The sequence below is a fragment of the Rhea pennata genome, chromosome 1 (genome assembly GCF_028389875.1).
Source record: "Rhea pennata isolate bPtePen1 chromosome 1, bPtePen1.pri, whole genome shotgun sequence".
Classification (NCBI taxonomy): Eukaryota; Metazoa; Chordata; class Aves; order Rheiformes; family Rheidae; genus Rhea; species Rhea pennata.
In genome coordinates, this window is record NC_084663.1 from 201,190,886 (window position 1) to 201,209,348 (window position 18,463).

Below are 18,463 nucleotides of genomic sequence, written 5' to 3' on the forward strand. Positions count from 1 at the left end.
TTTTTCCTGAACTTAACTGACAAATATAAGGAGACTGTTATTAGATATACAGTCTAAACAAAGTAGAAAAGAATGGAGACACATGCTTTCCTCCTTCCAAATGACTTTCAACAGCAAAATTCTTAATAACTTTGCAGATCATGAATACAAAATTTCAGATAGATGGCAATTTTTAAGCCAAGAGTTATATTGTTATATTCCTTCAAATACCACACTATAATCATTATTCTATCCTGTTTTTAATATAACTATCTGAAAGTTAAAAATGTACACAAAACTGAGATCATCCTTAGCAATTATTTGTTCATTATTATATCACTTTTGTATCCTTCTGTAATTAATAACTTATAAATTATATAATTCTGATCACATACTGTATGTGAAGTAGTTGAAAATTGGCCCTGTAAATCCATCCTGTGAAGCTTGATCCTTCAGAGGAGATAGTAAGGGTTCCAATTCTTCTATTTTATATAGTCCAGGAACTTCTCCTATTTGAAGAATGAATTTAAAATGTCTGATCAAATACACCAGAATTCTTCAAATTCCTTTGAACAGTCAGTCTAGTGAATTACAGCGTGGCAGTATTTACCTCCCTACTTTCAAAACAAACAATATCATTAAAACAACAAATCAGATGATAGTGATTTAATTTAACAACCTACTTTTTAACAACCTACTTTGTGTCACTGAAATATACTTTGAACAGCTCAGTCAAACCTACCAAAAATAGTGATCCATACGAAAACAGACTTCATAATGCATCCAAAACCAGAAAAATGAAGCAGGTAAGTTATCTAGGCCCTCCCTCTCTAATTTAAGACTCAGTCATAAGGATTTAGCATTGCATGATAAAAATGTGGTACTGTAAGATGATGTGAATTTGCACCTGTGAGCCAACTTCTAAACTACTGTAGTTTTCCAATCAATGCTTTATCTCAAATTAATTGTAACTGTGATTGACTCACCATATTAGACTGAAAACTGCAATATAAAAATTGTAGAGTTTTTTTTTCTTCTGTTTTTGGAGAGGGACAGAGAGACAAGGAAAGCAAAAGATATTCACAGAACAAAAAATTGAGCCTGCCCAAAAAGCATTTAGTAAGTCATATTAAGTCCTTCAATGATCTCTCTGCTCAAGCAGCAAAACCTAGATACAGAAATAAAGTAACTTTTTATTTGTTATTATATTATTTATTATTATCTTGTTACTTTTTGAAGCTTAAGGATAGAACTTAGTGTGTATCATACAGAGAAAGGTTGGGACACCTCTAAATTTTAACAAATTAGAAGGCATTACCTATTCTTAATTTAAAAAAGGAAGTTGTAGAGCATGATACATAATTATTTCACTATCACAGTACTTTAAAGACTTATAAGTAACTTATAAGTTACTTCAATTGCAAATTTGAGGATTTGATCGCACCCCTACTATAGGGTAGATAGAGGATAGCTGAGTTGTTTCATGCACAGGAAGCATTCTAGCTACCATAGCACAGAAAGCTAATTAATCCCTCTGGCTTGATTATTTCTAGAATGGATACAAAATTAGAAAACATCATCTAATTCTACGCCACTGAACTAACTCTGTATAGTAAAATTAGGACCATAATCTTTTTGCACTTGTCTGACCGGAAGAGAGTAAACTGTTGATCATCTCAAGGAATGTGGAGTGAACAAACTGATAGTCTTCAAGCAGTAACACCACCTGTTGTGCTTCAATGCCAGCAAGCTCCATCACCTGGAAATAGATAAAATATTTTAATCTTGGTATATGGAATAAGGGTATTGTTTCATAAGAGACTGATAATCTCTCTATAATTATAAATTACCTATATATTTTTGCTGCAGTATCTAGGTTGTTATGCTTATCCATCTACAAAAGATTACCTCAGTTATCTGAGGTATCAAATATAAAGAACATTCTACACAGATGTACAGCTTGGTAATGAAAAAATAATTAGAACAGACTCTTTGCTAGAGTATATTAATGTTCCAGATGTGGAAAGTTAAGCAATTGCATCACCATTTTGTATGAGCTTAGCTTTGGAATTTTCTTTAGCTGTTCTGAAGGCACTGGCAACTCTTCATTGAAAATTTCCATTTCTTTTTAAATAACATGTACATTTTCATAAATCGCTAAAATTCTATTTGATTCAACTACCGTACCAGGCAGAGCCTATTATGGAAAGAAGATGAAAATACATACCTGGAAAAAACCTTTCAAATTCACATAGGCTTAGAATTTAAAAGTATACAACACTCAAAACAAGGGTTCAGGTATTCAAAAAAAAAGAGAGTTTAAGGTACTTACTACAGAGAACACTACATACATCTGAGCACTGAGAACTTCTAAAAATCTGTTTTTTCATTTAATGTTCACATTATGCTTTCCTTAAAAGAGCTCCCACACACAATAGCAATTTTGTGTCATTTGAAATTCCCAAAACCATTTTTTTAAAATGAAAGCCTACAAAACAACAAAATGTAAGACAATGAGTGACTTACATGCTTAAGATCATTTTTGAATTGCTTCAGCTCATAGCCTCTGGAAACTTTGGGTGTAATCAGAACAGCTCCATGCATATGACTAACTAAAGATGTAACTGTTCGACGACCTACACCACTCCGTCCTGCCAAAAGGAGCGACCCTCCAGGAAAACTCAGCACTCTGTCCACTCTGGACATATAATTGATGACTTCTTGGAACAGTAAAATCTCAATCTCTTTTTTGTCTCGCCCATAATGGGTAATACCCTATTTAAAAAGCAACAAAGGAATTTATTCATTCATAATAACTATAAGCAGTAAGATAGGAAAACATCCAACATTTAGAAGTTTAGAAATTAAAGTTTTGAAAGCTTAAGAAACAAAGCTAATATTCTCTACAAATAATTATGTATGTGATAGAATTTAGATACCTTGCTTGACCTTATAGAGCAATGAACAGATCACATTATCTTAGTAAGAGAATTGTACACCATCCTCAGCACCAGGCCACCCTAGAATACTTTGATATATTGAAATATGAATCTACCACTCAATTAATTAAAAATAAATATAGGGCTGGAATGACATCTGATCTGTGGTTTGACTATAGATTAATATTGTCATAATTTAGATCACTTTTAAGCTGCTAGTGCCTGTATAACTTCAGATTATGGGATTTCCTAGCCAAATATATATAATAGCAGATTCCAAGATTAAATTCTGGCCTCACTATACTTAACTAAATCTCAGCTTTGAGATCCATCACCTTTCTGCAGTTGGAGAAAAAGAAACTCTATGATTACTGAGGCTACTGAACTTCATTGCCCATAGAGCCTACTGACCACAACTGGGCAATTAAGGAGAGAGGATCAAGTTTCCCATCTGCACGAGCAGTCCATCAAACTTCACCAATAAAGGGCAGATGACCTCAGACTTCTCACATTAAAATCAGATGAGACTAGTAGAGTTAACATGCCTGCATTCCTTCCTCAGTTTAATTTTTCATTCTTTGCTGTTTAAAAGCATGACAAATCTCCAAACTATATATCTGCATCTCTTTAAACAGAAATTACTGTAGGAAACATTTCATAAAACATTTCAGTGCTCAAAACAATACATAAACGTGTATCAGTATTTCTCAAAATGCTGTCCATCATATTGTGGTAAGTCACCAGCAAATGACATTTAGGCCCTTCCATTAAAGCAGTCTTGCTGCATGATACTTCCTCCTGCCTGCCACATAGCATCACAGACTTTCCCTCCTTTGACCAAACAGAAGAGATGAATCTTCGAACAAATAGCAGATCCCACCCTAAACATGGTGTCTGCATGCTACTTCCTCCAAAAAATGTCTTTGAATCACTGCTGTACATTTTTGAAATTAAAGTTTTATTTTTATATATTCCTTAATTTTGACTCACTTTTTTAATAATATCTTTCAGGTCTGCTGAGTTTAGCCTGCCAAGTGGCCTCCCATGTGGTGGTAGTGCCTGTCCTGGAGCAATGAATGCCTCATGACAAGCTCCCCAAGTTACATAGAAGTTATCTGCGAAAATAAAATGAAACATTTAGAAGCATAGGTCCTCAATTTATACGGTAACTGATTTTATCAGACTGACTGGATTAGGTGGATCCTAATCAGGTATTTCAAGTTTATGTAATATGTCTTAAATTCTTTACCTGCCATATTGTCCAGAACATCTGAGCCCCAGTCACCTTGAAACACTTTCATTAAAATATTATCAAATACAGAGAGTTCTTTCACGCCAACAATTTTGTCACGGAACAAACGATGTGCTTCATAAGCAACAATTTCCAATACATAGTCTACAGTTTGTGTTGATGATCCTACAAAATTTTTAGAGAGAGGTTTAAGTTTATATTTTCATAATAAATTCTAGATGTCTCAAATTTTCCATTTCAAAATATGAGATCGAAAATGAGTAAGTGAGATTACATACCACCAGGAGACCATCAATATGGAAGACATAAGAGAAAAAAGCAAATATTATGAAGTAATAATAACATTTTAATGTATCATTAAAATATAAAATAAAATAAATGTGATAAAATTAAACACATTTTGTTAAAACAAGTTTTCTAGTTTAGTGCCAGCATCCTATTGGAAACGGACAAGGTGATGTACACAGAATCAAAACAAACAACGACAAAATATCCAGCAATAAAGACAAAGGAAAGAAAACCCAGGGTAGATTGTTCTAAAGGAGCAAGAGAAAGATTGATAATAAGTAGTACAGTAATAATAAATCCCCAAACAGGTAGTGTCTATTATAAAAGGCCACTGGAGTATATAAGACTTCAACATTCCTCTCAGAAATAAGAAGCAAAGTGAGATGAAATTCAGTAAGGAGTAAATGACACACCATACTGTTCATCCCTGAAAAAGCACAAGTATCTATCATTTTCAGATGCAACCATTGAGTTCTTAACAGGTTGAGATTACTTATTCACTGACTGTCAGTGTAGCTTTTCTGCCATCATTTGAACTACACTGATTTATACCATCTGAGGATCAAAAAAATTAATGGAATATAAGCATACCATTCTTATCAGTTTTATATGTGTTAAGGCACCTCTCTAGGTAACCCTTTGTTCCAGTTAATGTAACAAATAAAAAATAATAAGAAGCAGTTGTTCGTGACCTGGTAACAAAGGACAAAAAGAAAACAGAAAGAAGCCTAAGTTGTCTACTTGGAAAAGCATCCAAAATTAAACAAATTTTACCTTTTCCAAAGTTAAGAAAAGAACTTTGAGACTGGACTGTAATTGTCAAGCACTCAAAAATCGTAAGAATATTTAGACTTTATACAGATATTTATAAATATTTATATAAATAAGGTAGATTTCTATATGTTTACAGATGGTGATATTCCTCTTTTGTTAAGTAGGTCATAGATGGTGTTGTTCCACAGTCACCTCATCGGGTATACACAACCAAGTATATAAAGAGAAACATCAGTGGCAAGCCTCTGGGCATCCAGAAGTTGTATCATCAAAAAAAAAAGGGGGGGGGGGGGGAGAAAAAAAAAGAGGGAGGGGGGTAACAGGGAAACTATAGGTTCCTACAGAAAAAGACACAGTCTCAACCTACTTCTTTCCCTTAGTCTACAAATAGCTTCCACAAGTGTTTTAAATCATCATACAAGCTTTTATAGTTGTTTGCTATGGGTTACAGAAAAAACTGTTAGACTATTTATTTTCCTCAACTGAATAGACCGTTCATGGTTTTAAAGGAGCACAGAAGGTGCACAAGTTGCAACAGTAAGATTGACATCAAAAATATCTTAGGACATTTCAGAAATGCTTTATCACTGAAAATAAGGTAAGTGACTTACCACCTGCTAAATCATATCTGAATAAACCAAGAACCCACTGAGTAAGAATACATGGTGTAAAGAGGTAATGACTGTGATCATCAACTGTGAATTTTGCCCGTACCTAAAAAGAGAAGTCAAAAAAAAAGTTTTAAATTGTAAACCACTTGGAATTGTAGATTTTATTTTTTCTAAAATACCCTATAAAATAAGTTTCTATTAACACTGTATATTTAGATATTTTACTAATGCACACTTTGGTGTTTTTGAAAAGCGTGAAGATCAATAGTACAAATTCTGTTTTCTGAATACCTAAGAATTTCTCATAGTTAGAACATTTCTTCTGCACCATTTTTGAGGCAAACAACAACTGCATAAGTTACCTAGGACTTTCTTAGTGTAGCATTATTATACATAGCACACAATCTTTTCAAAACAATACATCTTACCAAATATAAAATGCAAAAGAAATATAAATGAGTAACATTCACTCACTACAAATGACTTATCATAGAAACACTCATTCTTCAAAGAGAATATTTGAATTTACAACTTTAATTGAAAGAATAATTATCATCAGTTATTTAATTTTGATGTGATAAAACTTAAACTTAGATTTCTTAGAATATCTTAATAATATCATATGAAACTCTTACTACGTGGTGCCTACTAACTGGTGGCTATACCTGCACTCTGGTCATAAAGACTAGGTTTTTAACATGGTTCTGTATAGATGGAAACATTCTCAGAACATACAGTAAGCTCTTACATACCCTTCCCACCTACTCCAGTAACACTATTTACAGTAGTAAGAGAAGTAAGTTTTTAAGTGTTTTGCTAGGCAAAGGTTGCTTAAATTTTGAGTGAGAAGTAAAAAAGGAACTTGTGTGCCTAAACACCTATTTTTAACTGTGTAGAAGTTTTAATAAGTAGTCCTTGATGTGCATAAGGCAGCGTCCTCATGAATCTCTTTAGCATTTATATATCTTAATACCCGAGCACATAACAATCTTTAAAGTATGCTGTCTCCTCATCCAGCGTAAAAAGATGAAAGTAGGGAAATACTATTATTTAAATTTTATAAACCAACAATTGAAAGTATATACAGATTAAGATGCCTGCCAAAGCCATACAATAAATCTGGCAAAGCAAGAGCTCTTAATGCTCTTTGGTTCTAATATCTAGGAGTCTCTGTAAACATATAGCCTTTTAATGCTGAGATAAACCTTACTGAAAAGATAAAACTTTACATTTTAATACTGATAAAACTTCTTAATCTCTTGTTAATATCCAAGCTAATGATTAAACAACATTTTTATTTCTAAATTCTCCATCTCTATGAAAAAGAAGTTAATTTCTACACCTGCTCATACACTTGAACCATAGATCCTGCTAGTTGATGTACTTTTGGTAAAGAACCCCAAGCGGGGTGATTCCTTAGGTTTTTCTGTAGTACAGGTTCCAAGTAGGCACTATAAATAGTTTGCAGTTGGTCTCTCTCTGGATAGCTACATGGAAAAAAGACAGAAGAAAATTACTTAAATTCATTCTTAATTTCTTTATTAAGAACAAAGTTTCAAATTTATATCAACAAGTCCCATGAAATTTCAGTGAATAAGACCTACACCAGGCAGCTAAGTAACATAACTTCTTTTTATTGCTATAGGCAACCTTCATAAATTTTCTAAATATATCTCTAAATGTACTCACACTTAACAAAATTTCTTTTCAATCCTACAGTTTAAATGTAATGTGTACGATTACATTTTCTCTAATCCTACAAACAATACCTTAACATAAAGCTGCAAAATAGCAGTTTACTGAAAGCAAAATCATCCAACAGGAAACATATTTCGAATACTTCACAAGATTAGGTAGTTATAGATTGTTCCTTAACCAGTTTCTAACGCCAAGAGGCATCAAATACGATGTCAGATCTGAAGATTCCAAAATATTAGAAAAGATGAAGGACTAGAAAATGCCAAAAACAATCACAGACCACAACTTTGTACAGAGTTAATTCAGTAAGGGATCTTACTGAATTCTAATCTGTGTTCTCAAAGTCAAATGAGTTTCCACATACTTACTCGACTGCACAAATACGAACAATAGAAGTAAACCTGGTAGTAAGTTTATGCCTTCCTAATGTTCCCCCAGCAGACATGGAAGCCACAATTTGGATGTTTTCTAAACCAACCCATTCCAGATTTTCATCATAAAATCCTTGGTATGTCAGAACCTTTAATAAAAAAATAAATAAACATTTTATTAAAAGATAGTCAATAAGGTATCTTACAAAATAAAAAAAAAATCATTAGTGAGAAGTATAATACTATTACTGTTTTCTTAACTGCCAGTAGGATGCTCAGTTCCAGTGTTTTTTTCCATAACAGAGTCTAAAATGTTAATTTTCAAGCAATTATAAAATCTTATTAACAAAAACCAGTATCAGTGCCATGTTGTGAGGTCAAGGAATAAGCCAAGGTAGGCTAGAATTGTCCATAATTAGCCAATAATTCTCCCTGGATATGAAAATCTAACATAAAGTAGGAATACTGGCTTCTTATCTTTAACAGGAAACTAGGCAGTAGGCAATAATGGTAGGAAAGCACTGAAAACTTTACTTAATCTTAAGTGTTGAATGGTTTTATATCTGAAAGAAATAATTATACTAAAAGGGAACATACCTGGAAAAGGAAAAGGATAATATACACACTATATAAATGAATAAAAACAAAAAAGAAGTGGTGGGTTATGGTACCCTGAGGCTCTTAATGAAATATGGAAGAAAAGAAAGGGAGTATGATAAGCAGGAAAAGTTATCAAAATCCCAATGAAATTATTTTAAATATTACACTTGGATTTCCAGTCTATACTTATAAAAGAATTACATTACATCATTAACTTACATTGTAAAACATTGCTCAGATTACAAGCCATTGAGGCAAGCACTGTCTTTATTATTTATGGCTATAAGCCAAACCAAAATGTTATCTTAGTTCTAGCTGACACCAATATGTTCTACCAAATTACAAATAAAAATAATGTCAATACAGAATGTTAACTCTGAAAATGATGAATGTACGTATTTACTAACTACAGTAAACTATTTCCAGTATATATAATTCTCTTTATAGATAATTATTATCTATTCCAAAGAATTAAGTGTTCACCTGTTGTAGAAAAGCCACGAGAGTGCTTGTTCCCCATTTATCAGGTTTGGGCAGGTTGATATCCTTTAAGTACAAAACAAGCCTTTCGCAGTCCTTTGGTCTGTATACTCGCCCAGTGTTTGTACTGATTACAATGCAAGTTTGACTTAATTTTTGCAGAAGATGTTGAGAAGTAGTTTGTGCACTACAGTGAATGGTAGCAATTTGCGTGGATCGGAGTTGAGAAAACGCGTAACGAAGCAACATCCTAACAAAGAAAATGTGTACATACGTATGAGCACATATAATACATAAATGTGTTAAAAAATAATGCATATCCACAAATATTTTATAGTTTTTGAATTCAAACACATATGTTGCACCCTGTGTTAATAAAATAGGTGTTACAAATGCTGAACTAAACACTCTTGCCTTTAGAAAGGCACTATTTTCCATTCAAAAAGTTCAACAAAATAGTAGTATAGAGCTTCATATAAGTAAATAAATAGTTAATCTTTGAGAAACAATATATGCCTGAGCTCTCTCTGGAGATCTTCCAAAGAATTTACCTATTTGCCACTATAGAAGGATTGTTTCAGGTTTTCTGTAACTAAGAATCAGAAAATCTTATGAAATATGCATTATTACAAAATTTTACACACTTTACCACCTAAGTAGGAACATATTTTGCTTAAAATAGGAAATATTTTTTACCCTTTTCCACATCCTTCAGGACCCACAAGAAGAAATGGCTGCTCATTGTTAAAATCTAGCCAAGGTCTAAAGTAATCTAAACATCTCTGCATGTTAGGGGTTTGGATGACAGGAAGTGTTTGGAGATTACTAAAGTCATCAGCTGTTAGATTTTCAGTTTTTTTCAGTTGATATGTCATTAGCTGTCCAGTGCCAGTATCATAATATGTGTCCAGGGGCTTCCTGGGATCTGGTGGAGATTCTTGTGCCCAACAAAAGATCTTTAAAAAAAATAAATCATCAGTTAAATTTGTATTCTTGATGACAATATCTACAATTTCAAGTTCATCTAAAGAATGTTCAAAACATACTTTTGTAAAATCAAGCATTTATTTCCTGCATTTTATAAACTTAAGTCTGCCCGTGAAACCTTATTCAATCACGTTATACATATGCTTTATGACAAAGTCCTTAACTAAACAGTAACATACTACTTCTTCACAATATAAACAACATGAAATTAACTCTGCATTTAGCAAAGCAACATTTTTAATAGTATTTATCACATAAACAAGATAATTCATTCACGTGCATCCATTGCTAATTCCAGAGCCTGAGTCCAACCCTTGACCATCTTAGCTCCCTGACTAATTTTTGGAAAGAACCATTTCATTCACTCCAACGCAGAATCCAAATGTAACTCTGGATGAGGTGTGCCACAGCACCCAACATTATTTCAGGCATTCTGAACAGAAAAAACGACACAAAAATAACTCTTGTGGAATCAGAAATGCAGTACAGACACATAGTATTCTGGAGGAACCTTGCATAAAACAGTATGAACAGAGGCTATATAACTTGGTACAGCATCAAGGGATTGCCCTCTTGGCTGGATGCACTCAGCAGTACAGACATCACCTTTGCCTATAACATACAAAACCTCTCTCTACTTTTGAGATGTTCCTACAGACAACATAGATTGCAAACAAATTAAAGCACAAATATTCTGCTTTTGTAAATCTGTAGTGTTAGAGGATAGAAAATAACTAAGTCTTCCAAGTGTAAACTTGCCAAAAAAGATTACTTACCTGCTTTGTAAATTCTTGTCGTGATTTCATGTTAAGGTTGCCACCAAGCCCTCGTAACAAGTTAATAATAAACTGCTCACGATCAGTACATCCACGTAGATGAGACAGCCCATTCATCACAGTCCCAACCAGACTTGTTTCTACCACATAGTCATTCTGTAAATTTTAAGTTGTAGAAGATTTAAGCATAGTCTTAATAATAATATGCGTTGTTAACAGAGTATTACTCATTGGTCTTTGACACTTAGGCAATTGATAAAATATCTGAACAGCACTCTTGTTCTATAAAATTCACCTGATGTGAAATTATTTTATAAGTCTAAAAAACTTCCATGGAGGAAAAAGCCCAGAGGGGAAATAATATTAAAAATACAGTAGGACCATTTGTATTCCCCAGCAGGAGGTAACACAGATCTTACAAATATTAGCTCTTTATTCACAGCAGTAGGGATTTCGCCTAAATAACATTTCATGTAACAGATGCCATTTGCTCAATGTAAAGGCAACTCCTTCAGAAGAGGTATGAAGTCAGAGAAAGATCTACATACCTCAAGAAAAAAAAAATACATGCAGAGGAAAAAGGGTCTAAATGTATGTCCTAGAGTCACAGAATCAGGATGATGGAGTTTTGGACCAAACAAAACTAAACTTACCTGTAAGGAAAATCATTTTTGATACATTTATTAGGCCTTTTGCATATTAAAAGATCTCTTTGTTAAGGTTTTGAGTAGAATGTCACAGAGCTAAATTTACATATTTCAACTCAGGATGGGTTAGTGGCAGCTGTGAAAATTCAGCATCCTGAACAATTACACTACTTTTTTTTAGATATCTCAAATTTTTTACACTTTTTCATTTTTTTGTTTAGATCTTCAGGTCTTTCAGATCTTTAAAAATATATAGAGAAACATCTGGTATGGAAAATTAAATATGGATATTTAGTTTCAGAGGAATACATGAATCTAACAAGATAAAACTGTATTCAAAGTTTTATAACTTTAAACACAGCTATCAGTTTCCAGGAATTCACAGGGATTAGAACAGTTTCAGTATAAACCTTATTAAGCAAATAGCTGTCGAGAAAGTGCTGTTGTTTTTCTTTTTTATTTAAATTTAAATTCATTAAATATGAATGAGCTCTTCAGTGTTAGTCTAGCAAAATGGATTATCTCAACAGAAGATGAAAAATAATTAAGTACTCAGTTTACCAACCTGCTTCACAACCCAGTTTAAAGCCTTTTTGAAATAGTCTCCAATCCAATTTTCAAGGTTATCTCTGCATTCTTCAGGCTGACTTTTTAGCCAAGACTTTATCAGAGAACTGAGATCTGTATCTTCATCACTAATACAACAGAAAACAAAATAAGATTCGAACAAAAACAAGACAGTTACATCTTCAAGTAGATATTTTCAAGGGGAAGAACAAAATTCCAGGAAAAATTTAGGAAAAAACTTTAACATAAGAAATCCCAATCAATATTTGGGCTCTCTAAGGATCACATAGAAACAAATAATCAACCAGGTCTCCTTCAAAAAGTCTTGAGATATATTTGCCCAAAGGCTGTTAAGAGGCGACTTAGAAGTGACATGAAATCTAAGGCAAACTCTATCAGAAATTTGCTTCATATGTGTAAGCAATTAATCAAATCTCTCCACAGTTTAGACTCCCTTTCCAGAGCAGAAAGGTAAGAATACTTGCCTATTTTAAAAAGTATGTAATATTCTTGTGACTTACCTCAAAAAGATCATTCCCATTCGAGATATTGTAGCAGGAGAGGCACAGCTAAGATCATGAGTTTCAAATATAAAGTTAACATTTGAGCCAAATTGGATTCTTTCTCCACTGGGCATAGTCAACAATCTGTTGTCGTCCAAAACAGAATTCAAAGATTCAATCCATTCAGGATCAATATCACCATCACAAATTATCCATGAAGTAATGTCTATTTCCAGACACAAAAACAGAATATCAAACCCAAGAAAAACACTTAAAGAATATGACTCTTTGTTATTTTAATATTATTACTTTTTATTCATTGTGATTTAAATATAAGTTCTTTAAAGATACTCTTTACAATCATCACCTTCTGATGTCTATTTGTATTTATTTCTTATCACAAAAGCTTGAAAAGTACAGATCAATGTTCTTGACTATGATTGCCACCAAGTCTTTTTTACTTTATGAAAATCACAAATTAAAAACAACATAATGTAAAAATGTAATTAAAAATGAGTAATTTCAGTAAATTAAGTATAATGATACATACACTCTTTAACAGACATACCTCGGGGTTCTCGAACCACTTGTCGAGCACTGTTTGTAAGCATGCCATCAGACCATTCTCTGGTATCCATGTCAATATGGCCAAGTAACTGATGTCGAGGCATAGCTTTAGGATTCATAGTATACTGTTTCACTACTTTGCCAGTTTTACCAAGTGCTGTCTTTAACATCCGCCAAAGTGTTGATTTACCTGCACCACTTGGACCTACAATAACTACACCCATTCTTTGATGTAGCTGTTCATACAGTTCCAAAGCCTTCTTGATCTAAATATTAAAGAATAAAGGGCTATAAGAACTTGTAAAGCTGAATTAGTCATGGTTTTTCTTTTCATGTTTTTCTATTTTACTTTTCATGTGTTCTTTTTCTTTCCATAACTTTTTTTTTTTTGAAATAAGGTAATTGCAAATAAAATTATGACATAAAAGAGTATCAGTAAACTTATTTTTCCTATCATAAACATTTCATTGAAGTATTAATACAAAAATGTCTTTCGGACATACTTTTACTGAAAAACTAAAGAAACTTCAGTCCCAAATTTTCAGCTAGCCCTAAAAGAAACAAATACAGCTAAGATACACAATTGCTTGATAAAAAGAAATGTTCACATAATTAATTCTTTTACTGTTAAAAATGTTAATAAGATCTTGTACCCAGCTTGAACTAAAGTATGCACCATATGCTCATGTCTTATTATTAAATTTTCTTGCACTGTTTTTCTTTCAATTACACAAGTGATTGGGAGATGTGCTCGGGCCACAGTGGCCACATACAGATATTATTCATATACGTTTAATTAAAATCTAACTTTCAGTTATTCTGCTCATTTTTTATAGCAGATTTCATTCAAAAACAACAGGAATTGAATCAAATGCATGTAATATCCATTACTCCTAATTTAGCATAACTCATTTTGTTTTGTAGTTATAGCTGATATTTACCTGTGTGCTTATAATTTCCAAATTTGCTTCTTCAAAGGCTTGTTGTAAAGCTGCAGTTAACTCAGCATACTCTACATCTTTAAAGTCAATGCCAGGGAAGACATCTTTAACGAGTGCATCAAATCGTGCACAGTCTGCAAATGTAAGCTTTGACATGGTATTAAGCCGCAAAGCCTGAACCACGATGTGACTTTCATTAACTGGGGGGGGGGGGGAAAGGAGAGAGATAGGTAAGTTTAAGTTTATTTTTCTTGGTTGAACTATATCAGCACTTGAACCATACCAATAAAACATCAAAGATAGAATCACAGACTACAATCCAATGTAGATACTGCCCTACTGGGAAGTTAGATGGCTGCTTTACTGTATCATATATGCTCGCAAGTGCCTTCTAAACAGACAGGGAATGGTCATGACACTGCCCAGCTATTACATGAAAGCCTGATACTTAAATCAGGAATAGCAGTGTATGTTAGCCTATTGTTAAAGAATTCATATCAAAAATACAGCACCTTGATTCTAGACCTCCCTCAGCCAGAGCCAGTTTGAAGTCACATCTCTGAAGTACGTCTTAACTAGCTACAAAAAATTCTTGAAGTCAAGTTTCTCCAAAATAGAATCTGAGGTACCATAGAGGTGTAAGAGTTATGGGATCAGAAGGAAAAGGGCCACAAGAAAGATTATTCTACTGAAAAAACAGATACTCTCATGAAGTAAAAGGCAAAGGGCACGGATCTCTCATTTTTGCTTTTTTAATCAAATGACCTCATGTAAAACACACAAATTTCCAGAGAGAAGGATTAGGAAGCACAGGTGAAAATCATCCTCTATTTCTGTCATCCTTCTGAGTAAATGATTGCCAAACCAGAATGCACAATACACTGGATTCAACCCATGGGACAGAAAATCTCCATTCTCTAATTGTCCTTTCCATGCTGTGGTTTGTTTTCTTTTTTCTTTTTTTCCTCCCCAATGTCCAATACTAGTCCAAAACCAGTATTTCCTGCTAGGATTTGGAAAAACTTCAAGACTCTTCATCTCAAAAAACACTTTAAGTACAGTGCTTCCACACGCAAATTTTCTCACTAGAAGATGTAAAAGTTATGAGAAAAAATATTGACACTTAGGAATATGTTTTAGAAAGGCTTAATTATCTTTGAAAAGCAAACTGTACAAAATTAAAGTAACATCTAAAAACCTAGGCCTGCTTTTTGACACAACAAAAAATGCTGACTCAACAATATAAGAAAACATAAAGAAACAGGAAAACAGCATTTTTTGGAAAAGCCAAGAGATAAGAAACAAACAAACAAACAAATCTTTCTAGGGACAAGATGACTATAATTTAAGCCAGACTAAACAATTTTCAGAAATTTTCACATACTCAACCACGAAGATAAAAAAAGGCGTAACTAGGAACACTGATGGGAATGCACTACAAAACATTGCTGATAACCTCTCTTTGGCAGAGTCAGAACGTTAATCACAAATTTTTTACCATTTGCTATGCTACAGTTTGTAAACCAAAGTTGTCTCTAAAAACTCTTGCTATAACCAGGACAGCCATATGCTGTTTAAACAAAGAAGTAGTAGTAGTTGTGTCCTAAAGATTTGAAATGTTTATCCAACTTATAATCTTAAATTCCACTCATTTAAGATATAAACAAAAAATTACAACCACTCATTTAAAAATATGTAAAAAATACAGCACTCCAGTCCAATCCAATCCACAGCTATCATTTCTATCTGTCATTATATTGGCCTATATCTACCAATCCATATCTAGGTAATTTCATTCATATCTTCTGCCATGTGATAATAAATTTCAAACAGAATTAAATGGTAAGATGACTGATGAGTAAGAATACACATACATCAGAGGCTGGATATGCCTGACCAAAATCAGATGAAAACTATATGCTTTGAGAATCATTCTGAATTACCCCAGAATAATTTCCTGAATCTTGTCATATAAGAAACATGACAACAGTCTTTTGTAATCCCCTGATGAAAAAGAAAATTCACAGAATTCTTCTATGTATAGCTTCTAGATCCAAGACATGGCTTCTCAAAACTCCAGTGAACAAGAAAGCTGTAAATAATTATTTCTGTACAACATCCTAAACAATCAAAAGTTTGGCACAGTTAACCTTACTTTCTTCTTTCATTTCACGCTTCTTCAGCTGACGAAGGAGGCTGCCACAGCCTCTCAGAGCAGTCTTCAGTGCTCGTAAGCCCCAGTCATAGTGCTGCTGTGGTGTCAGAAGCTCCCTAAATTTAAAAATAGCAATGCTGAAATAAACTTCAGGTGATAGCTTGAGAATTTGTTTTACTTGGCCAATGAATATGTTCACAATATGTTCTTGGACAAAACAAAAGTAGGTATGCCTACGTAGCACAATCCATACAAACTTCAGACACACCAGTAATGATATACTGAAATTTTCAGAGGGAGTACATTCAACAACTAATGAATTTATTATTTGCCATAATAGCATTAATTAACATCTCTGGTAGTTTATAATTTTGTTTTTTCTAACATGTATACTTATAATCAAATTGAATTTCAATAACTTCAAGATGCTTCACCACACAAACATATACTCACATTCATAGCTAACAACAAATAGAAAAGAAAGAAATAATGAAAGTAGTAGCAGAACAGTACTTTGCCACCTTGAGAGTGTAATGCATTCCATATCTTTTTATATCTGAGCCTCCTGATATATTGCAATATTTCTATTTGGAAGTATTTTAAATCAGTAACTATAGAGATTTGTATGATATATCATTCAGATTTAAAGAAGCTCTGTTGAATGTAAAACTTTAGATGATTCTAAACCTGCAGTTTGATGTCTAGTTTTGCTTCTGACACATAGCTTTCTGTAATATCTAAGTCATAAAATATTACAGAAAATTAACAAAAATTAAGTGTAGATGGATGGAGAAGAAACAAGATTCCAGTGAGATAACCACATAGAGTAATACTACAATAAAAGTAGGAGGAAAGAGAATTATAAAGACAGAAATATAACTAAGTAATATTTTAAAAATAAGCTTACCGGGCTAGATTAAAAATAGCCACTAATTTTCTACCCAGAGTTTTAGCATCCTTAAAGCCTTCTGAATACAAAATCACTTCTGCAATGAGTTCATTGTCTGGATGGGTCATAGCAACTGGCCTAAAAAGTTGTTTGAGGTTATCAGGCAGTTTTTGTCTTCCTCCATAACCTTTTCCAGCAGGATTCATAGTGATAAAAATTCCAGAATTATGATCCATTCCAACCTAGCATTAGAAGTACATTGTAATACTATATTGTAATATAAAACAGTATCAAGAAATGTTGGGTGGATGATGTTTAGTTGCACTAGCCACTTTTTGAGTTAGTGGATATCCATTATTTATACACTAGCTTTACAAGAGGAAAATAAATACATTTTGCTGTACCTTTTTGCCAAGCAATTCACATACAGGACTATGTTTCTTCAAAGCATGCTGAATTGTCTGAATTTGCATGGATACTGCGGACAATACAGCTTCCTCAAGCCTATTGAATTCATCAAAACAGCCCCAGGCACCACACTTGACCAGGCCTACAAATATGCGCCCCATTGACTTCACGTCAATGCCCTTAAAATAAAAAAAAAAGAATTCTGTTAAAATTCAAGCACCAAGAAAGTAATGAAATACTGTCTTCCTAGCTATGCAAAAATATGTCATTGGAAAAATCCTAAAATTTCTAAGTAACCAGCAACAGGAAACTGAAAAATTACCAAAGTACTTCCAGAATTTGCTTTCACAGTACTTCCAGTACTTCCAGTATTCTATGAATTATATAGTGCATAGATATTAATCTCCTAAATTATACAGAATTATATTCACCTCATCACAGTTAAAGACTAATACTTGTCTTCCAAGAAGTCCACCCAAGGCCTTTACTGATTCTGTCTTTCCAGTTCCAGCTGGACCATAGGGATTTCCTCCAAGGCCCATCCTCATAGCCTGAGTAAGAGTTAGGTAACACTTGTCTGTCAAAGGTGTATAAACAAGTTTAGGGGAATTACCCTGGGGAAACAAAGAAAAAAAAATTGTGGATTGGTACACAGAAATTAATTAAGATGTCATTTTATTAATTTCATTCATTAACTATTACTTTCAAAATATATGATAATATAATTAAGTTTATTATCTTTTTAAGTATATGAATTTGTTTACAGCTGTGAAGTTTTTCTGATTTTATATTCACAGTCTTCTGCATATTTACTGTCAAATCATTATGCATTTTTAGAATTATAGAAAGTGACTTTAAAAGGGGACAACTCAGTCAAAACTGCGCTCAAATACTTAAAAGTAGCAAGCTTTACCTGTTATAAAATATTTAATGTTTATAGAATGCTGTTTATAAAATATTTAATTATATGATACTGCAACCACTTTCCATACAAGTCACATTTACCCCACTAATCTCAGGAACAAAAATGA

At 33.1% G+C, this 18,463-nt stretch overlaps 1 protein-coding gene across 1 annotated transcript in view; it reads right to left on the bottom strand.

The window, feature by feature from the left end:
• DYNC2H1 (dynein cytoplasmic 2 heavy chain 1) overlaps nt 1–18,463 on the bottom strand; it is a 167,775-nt gene that overhangs the window by 121,088 nt on the left and 28,224 nt on the right. The window contains exons 33-51 of the mRNA XM_062567281.1: nt 17,864–18,046; nt 17,429–17,611; nt 17,043–17,266; nt 16,136–16,251; nt 13,981–14,180; nt 13,041–13,305; nt 12,491–12,698; nt 11,968–12,097; nt 10,756–10,911; nt 9,689–9,948; nt 8,996–9,242; nt 7,910–8,061; nt 7,186–7,330; nt 5,844–5,946; nt 4,168–4,335; nt 3,909–4,033; nt 2,506–2,754; nt 1,630–1,738; nt 375–488 (exon numbers count right to left, since the gene is read on the bottom strand). Coding sequence (XP_062423265.1) covers nt 375–488; nt 1,630–1,738; nt 2,506–2,754; nt 3,909–4,033; nt 4,168–4,335; nt 5,844–5,946; nt 7,186–7,330; nt 7,910–8,061; nt 8,996–9,242; nt 9,689–9,948; nt 10,756–10,911; nt 11,968–12,097; nt 12,491–12,698; nt 13,041–13,305; nt 13,981–14,180; nt 16,136–16,251; nt 17,043–17,266; nt 17,429–17,611; nt 17,864–18,046 — 3,337 coding nt within the window. The remainder of the gene's footprint in view (nt 1–374; nt 489–1,629; nt 1,739–2,505; nt 2,755–3,908; nt 4,034–4,167; nt 4,336–5,843; nt 5,947–7,185; nt 7,331–7,909; nt 8,062–8,995; nt 9,243–9,688; nt 9,949–10,755; nt 10,912–11,967; nt 12,098–12,490; nt 12,699–13,040; nt 13,306–13,980; nt 14,181–16,135; nt 16,252–17,042; nt 17,267–17,428; nt 17,612–17,863; nt 18,047–18,463) is intronic.